The sequence below is a fragment of the Hirundo rustica genome, chromosome 19, assembly GCF_015227805.2.
Source record: "Hirundo rustica isolate bHirRus1 chromosome 19, bHirRus1.pri.v3, whole genome shotgun sequence".
NCBI classification, from domain to species: domain Eukaryota; kingdom Metazoa; phylum Chordata; class Aves; order Passeriformes; family Hirundinidae; genus Hirundo; species Hirundo rustica.
This window is the reverse complement of record NC_053468.1, coordinates 6,168,198-6,179,692: the sequence shown is the minus strand read 5'-3', so window position 1 is coordinate 6,179,692 and position 11,495 is coordinate 6,168,198. Positions and strand designations below refer to the sequence as shown.

Sequence of the window (11,495 nt, the reverse complement as noted above, 5' to 3'; positions counted from 1 at the left end):
GGGCCAGCTGGGAACTCAGCCAGCACTAAATTCACACCATTCTTTTACAAATCAGGTTGGTAAGACAAACACGAGACACAAACTAGTGTGATTTCCATAGCAACCTCAGCCGAGGTTGAAAAGTCTTTTGTAAACACAGGGCTGAACCTGAGGATCAGCTCCGATTTTCTCCACAGAAAGGGGAAGAGAATGGAGGCTTAATAAATTCAGGCCATACAAATGAACTATAAATCGCAGGAGCCATTCCCAACCTCTCTGTTCCCCTTTCTGCCACCCTCTCCACATGCACAGCACGAAGCTGTCTGAAATCCAGAGCCCAACTTCCCGGCTCTGGCTTATCTCCATAGACTGCACAAAGGCTTATGCCCCTCTTCCATTGCAGCTGACCTTTACTGGCTAATTCTGTGACGCACACACAGCCCCAGCACATGCCATGCCATTTCTGTAGGGCCACAGCAACCTGAAACGAAATTTGGCTTGCAGCAGAGGCCTGTACTGCAGCCAGCTCTGGCTCCTCTTCCCCGCTATGGCTTCTCCCAGCTCCGTCAGGCAAGCGTGCATTTGGGTGCAGCAGCCCTCAGCTCGTCCAGGCGCCGTTCCCGCAAATCCCAGGTGTGAATATGGATGCAAACAGCACAGCATCCCTCCTCCTGCTACCTGCCCGTGTCTGCAGCGCCCGGCAGGGCCGTGCTGTGGGGAGCGGAGCTGCCGTTCATCACTGTCAGCAGACAAAGCCCGCGGGCCGCGCTGGTTAATGACCAAAGTGACACGAACAGATGGCGCAGGCAGCCTGCCACGGGGGCACCAGGAAGTGCTGTATCGCTTACACCCTCACGGGGAAGGGATTTGGCAAGGCTGAGGGTGCCGGTGGAAAAAAAAACCACACTGAATTTTCATCCTGCTCGGGCTCAGCCTGGACAGAGCGCGGCAGATGCCGGAGCTGCCTCGCGAATGCGGCCTGCTGGGGACACAGCGCAGCCCTGAGAACGTGCCTGAGGGGACAGGGGACAGCAGAGCTCAGCAAACACAGCTTGGGCGGGAGCAGGATGCACGGCTACAGCTGGGACACGGGAGGAGTGATGCAGGGAACAAGCTGTGTCTGAGTTTTTGAGTGTCTCAGGGAGGTGTCAGAGGCTGGAGCCAGGCCCTCCTCAGTGGTGCTGAGCCATGGCGTGAGAGTTCCACCCAAAACCGAGACAGGGGCCTCTTGGAGTGAGCCCGGAGAAGACAAACCAGATGATTGGAGGGATGGAACATCTCTTCTACAAGGAAAGGCTGAGGGAATTTGGGACGGTTCAGCCTGGAAAAGAGAAGGCTTCGGGGTGACCTAATTGTGGCTTTTCAGTACCCAAATGGACAGAAAGATGCAGAAGGACTTTGAACACAAATTTGTAGTGACAAATGGGGGAACTGCTTCGAACTGAAAGAGTGGGTTTAGGTGAGATATTAGGATTGAATTCTTTGCTGTGAAGGTGGTTTCACTCCAGCACAGACAGCCCAGAAAATCTTTGACTGCTGCATCCCTGGAAATGTTCAAGGCCAGGTAGGACAGAGCAGCCTGGTCTAGTGGGTGGCATCCCTGCCCACGGCAGAGGGTTGGAATAGGAAGAACTTTTAAGTCCCTTCCAATCCAAACCATCCTGTGATGCTTATGAGGAAGAAGTTCTTCACTGTGTGGGTGACCAAGCACTGGCACAGGCTGCACAGAGAGGGTGTGGGATGTCCCCCAAAATCCCTCTGGACACAGCCCTGAGTGCCACGCTCAGGGGACCATGCTGGAGCAGGGGGATGGACTGGGTGACCCCAATGGTCCTTTCCAACCTGAACCATGGTTCTGTGACCCTGTGCTTTCAAAGAATCCCACTGGGGGTGGCAGAGCACTTGGATAAGGTGCCCAGGAAGACCATGGAGTCTCCCTGTCTGGAGATATTCCAAACCCCCTTGGACGTGTTCCTGTGTCACCGGCTCTGGGTGACCCTGCCTTGCCAGGGGCATTGGGCTGGGTGATCTTTAGAGGGCCCTTCCAACCACACAGTTTGGGGACTCTGCCTTCAGCCTCCATCCAGGCTGCAGAGTGCAGACTTAGGAGGGGGGGATTTCTTCACAGAAAGGGTGATCAGATATTGGCACAGGCTGCCCAGTGAGGTGGGTGGAGACAGAGTCCTTGGAGGTGTCCAAGAAACGACTTGTAGCACTCTGTGCTCTGGTTGACAGGATGTTGACAGGGCAGGAGCTGGGTTCGATGACCCCACAGGTGCTTCCTCGGTGTCCCTCTCCCCTCACGGACCCGACTCCGTGGCTCTGTTGGCGCTGAGGGCCCCGCACGGGGGGCCCCTGGCACGGGGGTCCCTCACAGACCGGCCGCCTGTGCCCGGCCCTCACCGCACCCGCCATGACGGGGCCGCCCGCGTCGCGCGCCGTGACGTCACGGGGGCGGGGCGCGGCCAGGGCCGGAACATGGCGGCGCCCTCGGCCCCGCGGCCGCCCCGGCCCCGCAAGGAGCCGCAGCCGCTCGTCATCCCCCGGAGCGCGGCCGAGGAGCAGCGCCTCCGCCTCGAGCGCCTCATGAGGAACCCGGTGAGGGCACCCGCCGGGGCACGGCCCGGGGCGGCGGGAGAGGAGAGGGACGCCGAGACGCTCCCCCGGGGTCCGTGAGGGGAGAGGGACACCGAGACCCCCACCCCACCTCCTGGGTCTGTGAGGGCAGAGGGACATCGAGCCCCCCACCCTCGGTGTCTGTGAGGTGAGAGGGACACTGAGACCCTCTCGGTGTCTGTGAGGGGAGAAGGACGCCGAGACCCCCACCTCTGGCTCTGTGAGAGAAGAGGGGCTAACACCCCCTTTCACCTCCTCGGGGTCCGTGACGGGAGAGGGACCAACCCGTCCGTTCTCCTCTCCATGTCCGTGAGGGAAGGGGAACCGACACCCCCTCCCCGGGGTCTGTGAGGAGAGAGGGACCAGCCCCCCCTTGGCCCTTCCCGGTTCCATGACGGGATCAACAGACGGCCCCTTCCTCCTTGCCGAGTCCTCAAGGGGAGGAGGACCGACCCCCCCTCCCCACTGTATTGTGTGAGGGGAGAAGGACCCATGTTTTCTGGGATGCTGTGAGGAGAGACACTTCTCTGGGAACCCATGGGACCCCGCGGTGCTCTGCCCGCTGATCTTTCTTCTATCCACTGCTTTTAATGTGCGGGAGCATGACCCTGGTCCTCTAACTGGGTGTTTTGATCCTTTCTTGGGGAGGTTTTTGCCAGGAGGAGACTTTCAGCCCCCGCTCTGTGTGTGCTGGAGCAGGCTGAGACTTCCCTGCACCACGTTCTTCCTCTGACCTTGCACCATGTGTTCTCCCTCCCCTGCTCTTCCCTGTCCTCTAGCTCTGGCATGGAAGGTGCACAAATACCTTTCATCGTTTCCCAGACTACCGATAGTGGAATTATACTCAGTTCCTGCGAGTGTTTGAAGGTGCTGACATGCTTCCTTCTAGTTCCCGTGCTGAAAAGAGGCACAGACACTCCTAATCCTCCTGGGGTTTGTTGACCTGCAGGCCTGAATATGAGGGACAGAGAGGATCCCTTCTGATTCTCCTCTTCTGCCTGCTCCTGATCCCTGTGCATGAAGAAATTGCTGCAGCTGTGCTCCTCCTGAGATCTGTCAGTTGGTGGAAGAGGCTGTTGTCAGACGTATCCCGCCTTTCAACAATGTGTTAAAATTGCAGACTTTGCTCCTGGAAGATACTGATGGCTGGTTGGTTTGTTCTTGCAGGAAAAGACTGTACCAATTCCTGAAAAACTGAATGAATGGGCACCACGACCTCCCCCGGAGTTCGTTAGAGATGTCATGGGTAAAGATTCTGTTCCTCACATAACTCTGGGGTCAGCCACAGTTAACTTAGAAAAATGTTTAGCAGGGAAGGACAGAGGTGTTTTTCTGCTGCTCATTTCACTGCAGAAAAGAGGTGTGAAATGTGCTTTGAGGGTTGATTTTTCAAGTTTTATCTGGTTCTCCGGTTCCACTTTTCTGCTGGCTGTCAGAATGCAGAGAGAACAAAGCCCGTGGCACTGCAGCACGTGGGCTGCCTGCAGTGCAATAAGCTGCTGCTCTGGTGATGACAAGTAGATGATGAGTAAATCTGTCCTCTCCATGGATCCGAGAGTGCTCTGGAAGATTGGCAGTATGAAGTCCTTCTTTTGACTGCTTTGAGTCTGAATCTCAGGCTGTGAGAAGCAGGCACGTGCAGCAGGTGTGACTGTGTGTGCCCAGCTGGGAAGCTGGCAGCTGTGCCAGGACCCTGACCCAGGTACTCTGTGTACACTTTACATCCACCTGCAGGGATTAAATGTCATAGCTGTGGTATAAATTGGCTGCATATAGAAGTTCTGTCTTTCTTTGAGACCTTCATCCTTTCTAGAGGTTGACTTCTTCTTGTTTCATAGTAATTGATCTTGGACTCAAGTTTTCGTACGCTTCTGAATAAAATCTGCTTGTTGGAATTCTCCCATGGCTTTTTCAGATAGCTTTGCTGTGTGCTTGAGTTGAATTGCCTTGTTTTTCTGGGTGTACCTGACATGCTGGGACTCTGTTGGTACCCAGAGCGCTCCTGTTGCAATCTCCCAGCTGCTGGACTTTAATTAGGTGTCTTCTTTGAGGTTTGTATCCCTGTGCTTTCCCTTGAGAAAGGGCTCGGGAGACAGGGGAAGAGTGGAGTTCAATGCTTAAAGCTCCTGCAGGGCTTCAGCATGCAGGTTGATGCCAGGAAGAGAGAGCTGTAGGGATTTAATTTATGAAGAAACCGTTACAAACTGTCAGTGTATCTGTCTTTCTTGGGAAAGTATAATATCACCTTTTGCCACCTTTCTGTTGACCTTGATTTTGTGTTTGAGAAATGCTGAAAATTAGTTGGAAGCGGCATCAGCAGGGTATTGTAGCTCACCTCTGCCTGCCAAGAGATTGGGGAGTGCATTTCATCTCCAGCTGTTTGCCTGCCTTGATGTACAGCTAAGAGTGGGCTCTCCAGGGGTAATTGTAGCACCTGCAGTGACCCAAAAGTGTGTGGATTTGCAGCTCACTCTGGTTTTTGGTCAGGAGCTGAGTTTAAAATGGTGATACACTCTGTGTGTTGTTGGTAGATTTTCATCTGACAGTGCCCTTTCCCGTGTCCCATCCCTCAGCATCCAGCTGTAGTGATTTGTGAGCATCTGTTTACCTCCTTTCCTACAGTTCCCTCTTCCTTGTTGCAGGTTCCAGCGCTGGAGCTGGGAGTGGGGAGTTCCACGTGTACCGGCATCTCCGTCGGCGAGAGTACCAGAGGCAAGATTTCATGGATGCCATGGCTGAGAAGGTCAGCACAGCTCTTCGTAACTCCCCCCAGCCCCAACTGTTTGTTGTTTGTTGCAAATCTGTGTTTTCTTTGAAAGTCATGTACAAATAATTCCGTTCCGAGCCGCCCCTTGTCAGAGGAGTCTGTAGGAGTGTGTGATCCGTGGTGTCTGTGTCGGTACTGAAACATTTGGTGCTTTGTGTCAGACATGCTCCATCTCCTGTGTTCCCTGGGGTCCTGGCACACAGTAAGGCCTCATGGGAATGTGTGTGTTCTCAGGCTGACTTGAAAATGCTTTAAAAGCTAGAAATCCCTGATAACGCTGCCTTGCACAGACAGAAACAAAGAGAGTGCCTGTGCACAGAGTCCAGATGTTTCTTTTAAGTCTTTAACGAGTAGAATGACCCCTCTTTTAGAAAACTCTATTGATATACTCTCTCTTGGCCGAGATGAGTCCCTATGTTAATGTTTGTGTCCCCAGTTATTAATTTGTTTTTACTGAAACATTCATTAGGGCAGAAGCCCAACCTCCCTCATCTGCTTGGCTCAGGTTGCAGGTTAAAAATGCTGTCTGTACAGGAGTCATCCCTGGGAACGTGGCTTTGTATAAAGAAGCCAGACAAATCTGGCAGAGCTCCCTTCTGTATTTTGCTAAAAGACTTCTCCCTAAAAGGACATGACTTTTAAAAGAAGTATTTTAATTTAGATTGTGACCAAAGTATGACATGTGATCAATTACAGCAAAGACTAGATGAGGAATTCCAGAAGAAACTGGAGAGGAATAAGATGATTGCAGAAGAGCAAACAGCAAAACGCAGAAGGAAGCGGTAAGGGCAGATTTTTCCCAGGAGGCTTGACATGGAAACCCTCACTCCCTGTGCCTCATCTGTAGCTGCATGCTCTGGATAAACACTGTCATTCTGTGTCTGCATCTATCAGCTGGGAAGTCTGGCTGTGGAAATTAAATTTGTCAATGTCAATGTTTGGTTTCCAAAGGTAGCTGTAAACCTGACAGGCTTTGCTGGGGTGGTTTCTTTTCTGTGTCATTGCTTGCAGGATAACTTTGGACTGGTTGAGCTGCTTTTGCTGACACTGTGGTCTTGACTGCAACATGCCTTGCTGCAGTATTTGTTTTAACAGTGTCAGGAAAGGTTTGTGTCTATTTCTGGCTTAAGTTTATGTCTAAATCATTTGATACCAAGCAATTTCAGTGCAAAACTGGGTGCTGCGTTGTGGGTAGGCTGCTTCTGCCTACCCTATTGAAATGTCTGGCAGGCCAAGTCTAATAAGTTAGGTGGAAATACTAAAAAAATATGAAATCCATCATTCTCTTAAATTTTAGACAAAATGAAACAGTTACAAGATTGATGCTCTCGAGTAATAGCCTGAACGTTGTAGTGCAGTGACACAAGAATTTAAATCCCACTCTCTGTGTCCAGGGTAGGTTTCAGAAGTGGCAGGGAATCGTGGCTCTTGCTCTTTCCCATGGTCTGACCGTGAGCAGCCTCTCCCTTGCTGCTTTGCATGCTGTGCCTGAGAGTTGCTGTGGAAAGGCCTGTGCAAAGTGACTCACTGCCATGTTAACACAAAAGTGCACAACACAAACACTGTTGCCATCTTAGTTTAATTTAATGTGGTCCAACAGATGGCCAGCAAGTCAGATCTGGCCTGCTGCCTCTTCCCTGGCTGAGATGGAGAACAACTGTTCCAACAGCAGATGCTATCTAAACACTAACACCTCCTTGTCCCCTGCTATGCTCTAATGGCGTGGCTTTGCCCTGCAGGAGCCCCTCTAACTTCCCTTCTCTGTCCTGACACAGCAGGTGCAGTTCCTGGCTCTGTGCTTCAAGAGAATTCAGTTATGCTGTTGAGACAGGAGCACTTGGATGCCAGGCTGCTCTGCCTGTACCTGCCATTAACTTGCCAGGTTGCCTTTGCTGGGCAAAGAGAGCTGGGTTGTATGAACTGAAATTCCCTCTTAGCCCCAGTGCTACTCCTAGGGCCTGACATCCTGAGAAAGTACAGCCAAAGAGGAAGGTCAGAGCACACTGCACTATTTTTATTTTCTTCAGTTGAAGTATATATTACTGGTGATTTTTTTCCCCCCATTTCAGCTTCTGCAGTCTGGGTTTTAAACCATTTTCTTTTTGTGTTTATTAGCCTAGGTAGCTAAAATGTGGGGGCAGTTTCATTTTTGTTCCATCTGTGTTCTTGGAGATTCTTGTGTATCATAGTTCTGGTAGCAGTGGAGTCATGAAAGACTTTAAAAAATCCATTAATTTAAAAACAACATAGAAAAGTTTCTCTTGATCGTGTGCTAAGTTTGCTCTTGCTGAATTTTCATTTGAGGCCAAATTTAAATTGAACTTCTCTTCTGAAATCAGCTTTTCCAAGATGTCTGTAATATGCCCTTTATCAGTGTATAAATGTGCAGAAGCTTTACAACACTGGATTTGCCAGAGAGTCTTTTTTCTTTGCTTTATAGCCAGAAGTTAAAAGAGAAGAAACTGCAAGCTAAGAAAAATAAACTTGAACAAAAGAAGCAGGAAAAAGGTCAGTGAAATTTAGTTTGCTTTTCTCAGGACTTGGTTCTATTCCCTTATTGAAGCTTAGGTTTTTTTCCATCCCCCATCCCAAGCATTCTCAATACATGGATTAAAGCCTGAGCTTAAGCTTGTTATTTTAGCTAATGTTTCAGAATCCTCTTTGAAAGCCATCTATGTTGAGATTTAATCTTACAAATAACTTGGCTGTTTGTGAATATTTTCCATTTATTAGGGGGAATTTTGGACAGCAGACTCTGGAATCTGAGTTTGTGGATGTTTTGCCCCAACTATTCTGATGAACTGCAGATTCAGAAACTCAGCTGCTCAGAAAGGCAGGATTGTTCAAGTCTGTGTTTTGTTAAAGTGTATTTTGAATGTGTATGGGAAAACAGGTGGAAAAAATGCATAGCTTAAGCAGCACGAAACTGAGTTATAATTTTATGTGCAAGAAATTGAGCCACCTTGGTACCATCTGTTCCACAGGACTATTTTATTTCATAGAAATAAAGGTGAAAAACCTGACTTCCTCTGTTCTCCTGCAGTCTTGCAAATTAATGTTCAGCAATGTCAGTGTAACTGTGTGCTCAAACTTTTGCATACTCCTTGCTTCTTTTCAGTGGGTATATTTTGGCTTGCTCTTTCAAGTAGTTGTCCCTTGTGAATTAGCACACAAATGGTTAATCTTAAAGTTACAGCAGTTTCTGGTAATTCTGCTGGAACAGTGACTTGCCTGACAGTTCTACCTTATTTGTGCTTTGCTTTTCAGAGTTGGATCTGTTTCAGCTGAACCACTGCCAACCTCCCATGTAAACACGGGAGGACAAATTGTTAGGTTAATTTTACTTGTGACAGCAAGTGAATGTAGCAGAGTGAATTTTTGGGGTGTTTTGTTTTGGTCTTGGGATGTTTTTTTTAAGCTACTCATTTATGAATTGTAACTGAGAGGAGAATTTAAGTATGAGTCAACATACTTTTGTTCATTTTGAGTGAGCAAACAGAATACCCATCCCTTAGGGAGTGGCTGGGAGAGAGGAGAGCTGGATCAGGGATTGGCACTGTGGTAAGGGATTGCCCTGTACCAGTTGTGGGGCTGGAGTGGTTTTGTTTGGCACAGGTTCCTGAAAGACAGAATCCAAACTCCCTGGTCTTTGTAACAGTTCTTAACTCTTCACAGTCTGTGGTTCTCTATGTAAAAAAATAATATCAGGGGACAGAGAAGCCTCTCTTAGCCATTTTTAGTCGACTGAGAACAGCCTTTCCTTGATTTAGTTTTGCCTGCCTCAGGTTGTGATCTGAGAGTTTTTTCAAATTAATTAAAGTGTATTTGTTGGATATGGCAGGAAAACATTTGTCTTCCTTTCCGAATGAATAAATTAAACCTCTGAATTGCCGCATTTCATCTTTGTTGTAGTAAAAACATTAAGAATAAGGGCTGTCACTGAATGAGGTCAGCTGTCGAGGTTGCATTAGCGAACAAACTCCCAATGAACGCTCAAAGTTCAGCACTTCACCACGCGGTGGCATCAGACCACTGAGCCTAAATCCTGATGAACTGGTCAGGACACAGAGTGTGACTGGGCCTGAGGAAGAGGAGAGGGCGAAAGAAAAACCGGCTCTTGGATTCAGGTCCCACTTTACGCCATACCTCATTTTTATTATCGGTTATTTATTTTTTAGTAGATGTTTCCTGTATTTTTAGCAGATTTCACGAGTTTTCTGTGAGGGCATATCTTAATGTGTCTCTGTGCTTGCAGTATAGCAAACAGTCTGTAAAAGTTTATGGCACCTCATGGAGTTTCTGTGAACTTGGATAGGTTGTGGGAATATACTGAGTCTTGCCTGTGGCTTCCCAGTGCTCTGTGTGATCCTTCAAAGTTCATCCCAGCCTGCAGAGGTGAGATTGGGAATGAGATAATCTATCACCTCAGTGTTTGACTGTCTCTGAAGAAAATAGTGTTCCAGAGGAGGTGGAGTTACTCAAGGATGGACTTGGTAATGTTTGGAGATAAGGGAATTTCCCGAGGGAGAATTTGATATTCTGAGCTCCTCATCACTTTGTAGAATTAATAGAACCTGATTCCTGTTCCCTGAGTATCTAGGACTGCTTAGTTGTGAGACGCTTTACAAGGAAGACACAGGGGAATTTGTTACCCATCCGTGCTAATTAGCCTGACCTAATCCACATTTGCTGAGCACCTGAGAGTGTTTTGTTAAGAAATGCTGGACAAGGAAGCCTCATCCATTCATCCTGTTTGTGTTTGTAGAACCTGGGCAATCCCAAGAGCAAGGCAGCAGCGAGGATGATGAAGAGGATAGCAAGGAGGAGGAAGAGAAGGAAGATGATGCTGAAGAGCCAAGTTTTGTGATGGGAAGAGGATGAGGCCTTCCAGGGACAGCTGGAAACACTGTTCATTGCTTTATATTCAGGAGCATGAAAGTCTTTCATCTCAGCCAAGCAGAACCCATTGGCGTACGTTACATCTGCTTAGCAGGGCATGGCCTTCACGTCACAGGCCTGAGAGAAAATGATAGAGAAATGCCAAATAAGAGATTTTTTTCTTAATTGCTTGTATAACTGCTGTGCAGTCTGCTCTAAGTTTGCTCTAAAGAGTCAGCCATAAGTCTCTATGACCCTAGAGTTCTTTCTAAAATGGCCCAGAGTGTTTTTCTGTCTGAAAGCTAAAACAACTATTACCATTTAAGGGAAATATTACTGTGAAGGCTACGTATTCTACTTATCTTGAAGCTGGTAGCAGTGGGATACATGAATCTAGGGGAAGAGTTTAACCTGAAGTAGAAAAGTGGTCTGTAGCCAGACTCTCCTGCACTGTGAGTGTTCTGCATTTGGGGTTTTGTATGGGGTCATCTCTAACCCAAAGAAATCAGTTTATGTTGCTAGACAAGTTCTATAGATTTTTAATCAGGATCCCTTTTTTAATGCTAAAATTTTCCCTATTGCTTTTCTTCCATGTTTTCTAAATTAATAAAAGGGATGTGTTGGATTGTTCTGTCTTCTATTTTTCTTTTTGGAAGAGGATTTTAGTAAAATAAAGAGGTGCTGTAGTGCTGCAGGAAGGGACAAAGACATCAAGTGACATGGCACGCGTGAAAATGTGGGAGAAGGTGTTAGCTGCATGTCACTTACTTTTTGCTTTTGAATTGGAACAATAGCTTTTCCCAAAGATTGTGTGAAAAGCCTCTGAATCCTGTGGCAGAAAAGCTTGGAATGGAATCATCTTGCTTGTGCTCAGCTTCCTGTAATGACACCTGCCTTTCTCTCTGCTTGAGCGCTCTGCTTTGCACTTTGGATTCCCTGGTAGGAATCATAACATCTCTCTATATATTTACTTATTGGTGCTTAAAGCATATGCTGTGGTGGTTTTACTTGTAACTCTGGTTTTTGTCTCTTCAGTGTATCTTTAATTAGAAGTGCCTGCTGGCTTTCAGACGTGCTCATCCCAGAGCCTTGCATCCAGAATGAGGTGCTACTTCTTACCAAGCCTTGGTTAATGCCAAATTATTTTAAGCAAAAACAGCAAAAAGGGAGAATCTCTTTTTAGATTTTGCCTTTGTTGAATAGTGCTGCCAGTAATCCTGCATTTTGTCTGGCTTTATGTAATGGCTTCTCCACA

General features: G+C 48.0%; 1 protein-coding gene across 1 annotated transcript; it reads left to right on the top strand.

Annotated features, from left to right (window-relative positions):
- Nucleotides 1–2,435: 2,435 nt before the first annotated feature.
- PRKRIP1 (PRKR interacting protein 1) lies at nucleotides 2,436–10,865 on the top strand. Its single transcript, XM_040082800.2, has 6 exons — nucleotides 2,436–2,577; nucleotides 3,763–3,841; nucleotides 5,238–5,338; nucleotides 6,059–6,144; nucleotides 7,803–7,870; nucleotides 10,128–10,865. The coding sequence occupies exons 1-6, from the start codon at nucleotides 2,458–2,460 to the stop codon at nucleotides 10,241–10,243; spliced, it is 570 nt and encodes a 189-aa protein (XP_039938734.1). The 5' UTR covers nucleotides 2,436–2,457; the 3' UTR covers nucleotides 10,244–10,865.
- The last annotated feature ends 630 nt before the right edge of the window (nucleotides 10,866–11,495 follow it).

Bases quoted from the DNA above. Each gene is read 5' to 3' on its own strand.
- PRKRIP1 (XM_040082800.2), top strand. From the start codon at position 2,458: ATGGCGGCGCCCTCGGCCCCGCGGCCGCCCCGGCCCCGCAAGGAGCCG. The intron at 6,145-7,802 runs GTAAGGGCAGAT...TTTGCTTTATAG, and splicing joins GCAAAACGCAGAAGGAAGCG to CCAGAAGTTAAAAGAGAAGA. The intron at 7,871-10,127 runs GTCAGTGAAATT...TTGTGTTTGTAG, and splicing joins ACAAAAGAAGCAGGAAAAAG to AACCTGGGCAATCCCAAGAG.